The sequence below is a fragment of the Sceloporus undulatus genome, unplaced genomic scaffold (assembly GCF_019175285.1).
Source record: "Sceloporus undulatus isolate JIND9_A2432 ecotype Alabama unplaced genomic scaffold, SceUnd_v1.1 scaffold_6068, whole genome shotgun sequence".
In the NCBI taxonomy this organism is placed as follows: Eukaryota; Metazoa; Chordata; class Lepidosauria; order Squamata; family Phrynosomatidae; genus Sceloporus; species Sceloporus undulatus.
The window spans coordinates 1,095-3,232 of record NW_024808987.1 but is presented as its reverse complement, the minus strand read 5'-3'; the positions used below and the strand labels follow the sequence as shown (position 1 = coordinate 3,232).

At 53.2% G+C, this 2,138-nt stretch overlaps 1 protein-coding gene across 1 annotated transcript; it reads right to left on the bottom strand.

Moving 5' to 3' along the window:
• Positions 1-406: 406 nt before the first annotated feature.
• On the bottom strand, positions 407-1,557 carry LOC121918212 (wiskott-Aldrich syndrome protein-like). The gene is made up of 2 exons (XM_042444298.1): positions 1,024-1,557; positions 407-428 (listed from the first exon to the last, which is right to left on the bottom strand). The coding sequence occupies exons 1-2, from the start codon at positions 1,451-1,453 to the stop codon at positions 424-426; spliced, it is 435 nt and encodes a 144-aa protein (XP_042300232.1). The 5' UTR covers positions 1,454-1,557; the 3' UTR covers positions 407-423.
• Between the last annotated feature and the right edge of the window lie 581 nt (positions 1,558-2,138).

Genomic DNA, 2,138 nt, shown 5'->3' with positions numbered 1-2,138 from the left:
TTTGACTGCATAGATCATAAAGGTCTATGGAATGCCCTTAAAGACATGGGAGTACCAACACATCTGATAGTCCTGCTGAGGAATCTGTACTCAGGACAAGAGGCGACTGTAAGAACAGAACAAGGAGAAACAGAATGGTTCCCAATTGCCAAAAAAGACCAGACAAGGCTAGTATCCTGTCACCCTATCTGTTCAACTGGTATGCAGAATGTATTAAAAGAAACACAGGCTTGGACACAGAAGAAGGAGGAGTGAAAATAGGAGGAGGGATCTCTAAGATATGCAGATGACACCATAATACTAGCAGCAGAAAACCTCCCAGACCTGGAATACCTTCTAAGGAAGATCAAAGAAGAAAGTGCAAAGACAGGCTTAACGTTGAACATAAAACCAAAATAATGACCACCGAGGACCTTCACAAGTTCAACCTAAACAATGAAGAAATAGAAATAGTAAAAGAATGGCCATAGCTGGGATCAAACACTGATAGAAATGAGGATTGCAGTCAGGAAATCAGAAGATTAAGAATGGGGAGGATGGCTATGAAGGAACTAGAAAATATCCTAAAATGCAAAGATAGACAACTGAGCACAAAAGTTAGAATCTCACAAGCCATTGCATTCCCTCTTATTCCCATGTGCCAAATGCATCTGAGGAAGTAGACTTTAGTCTAGGAAAGCTCCTGCTGCCCACTTCTTTCTTTCTTTCTTTCAGTGAGTCTGAAAGGTGTGACACAGTCTCTCTGGCACTGACTCCAGAGACTGACTCCAGGGCTGTATCTCTGCACAAACGTCACTGTTGTTAGAGAGCCATTGCGGCCTAGTGGTCTCAGTGTTTGACTGAGTGACTCTGGAGACCGGGGTTGGAATCATTCCCCAGCCCTGGAGGCCCACTGGGTGGCCTTGGGCAACAGGTCACACTCTCTCAGCCTCGCAGGCCCCGAGGAGGCGGGGCTGGAGGGCCTGGCGTCCTGGAAAAGGAGGACCAGAAGCCCAAGGGGCCCCGGTCTCCCCGCTGGCTCACCCACGACCAGGAGCACGTTGCGAGCTCCGCCCGGGGCCCCCGAGGCCCAGCAGAGGCCCCCCAGGAGCAGGAGCAGGAGCAGGAGGGGCCCCGCTGCTGCCCCCCGGCCCCGCAAGGCAGGCGGAGGAGGAGGAGGAGGAGGAGGAGGCATGGCGACGGAGGCTCTGCAGCGCCGGAGACAGAGAGAGGGACAGCCCCAGGCCTGCCTCCTCCTCCTCCCCGCTGCTGCTCCTCCTCCTCCTCCTTCCCCGGGCGGATCACATGAGGAGAGGGGCCCTCCTCCGTCCTCCAGGGACCGGGTCCAGGAGGGATCGCCTGGGATCCTCCGGGGGTGAGTCAGGGGCAAAAGGGGCTCAGGAGAGGGAGGCAGGCCTCGGGTGCCGTCCACACTGAGGAAATGTAACCCGGTTCCAGACCGCTTTAGCCCCATGCTGAGGAGTCCTGCGGATTTATTGACTAGGGAGCCCTGGGAAGCGTAGTTCTTCCTGGCGCCAGGGCTCTCTCTCTTTCTCCGGCAGAGAAGGCTCAGGGTCTGACAAGGCGACACTTCCCAGAATCCCTAGCACTGAGCCGGGGAAGTTACAGCGGCCTCAAACTGGATTATTTCTGCAGTGTGTCTTTTGGACCGGCGGGGGGGGAGTCGCACCCCTAAGGCGGCGCTGGTTGTGGTTGTGGTTGTTGTCTTTTTGGTTGGGTTTTGGTTAAAACTAAACTGGGTAGAGGCTTAAGTGTTGGTCTAAAGGACTCTGGGGACCAGGGTTCACTTCCCAGCTCAGCCCTGAAACCCACCGAGTGCCTTGGGCGATAAGTCCCACTCTCTCGGCCTCCTCCCCTGAGGAAACCTTGCCCAGAGGGTTTGGATTCCCAAATCATGGAACATCTTGGCACAAATCTTGCAGAGGGACCCAAGTCTAAGCATGACATGTATTTATTTTCCATACAGACTCTGTAATCCTATGTGAAGCCAAAGGCCTTCATGGCCGGCCTCCGTAGTTTGTTCTGGGTTTTTCAGGCTCTGTGGCCATGTTCTAGAAGAGCTTATTCCTGACCTTTCGCCAGCATCTGTAATCATAGCCTGAAGGTCATTTTATTGTTACTTTATGCATGAAACAAAG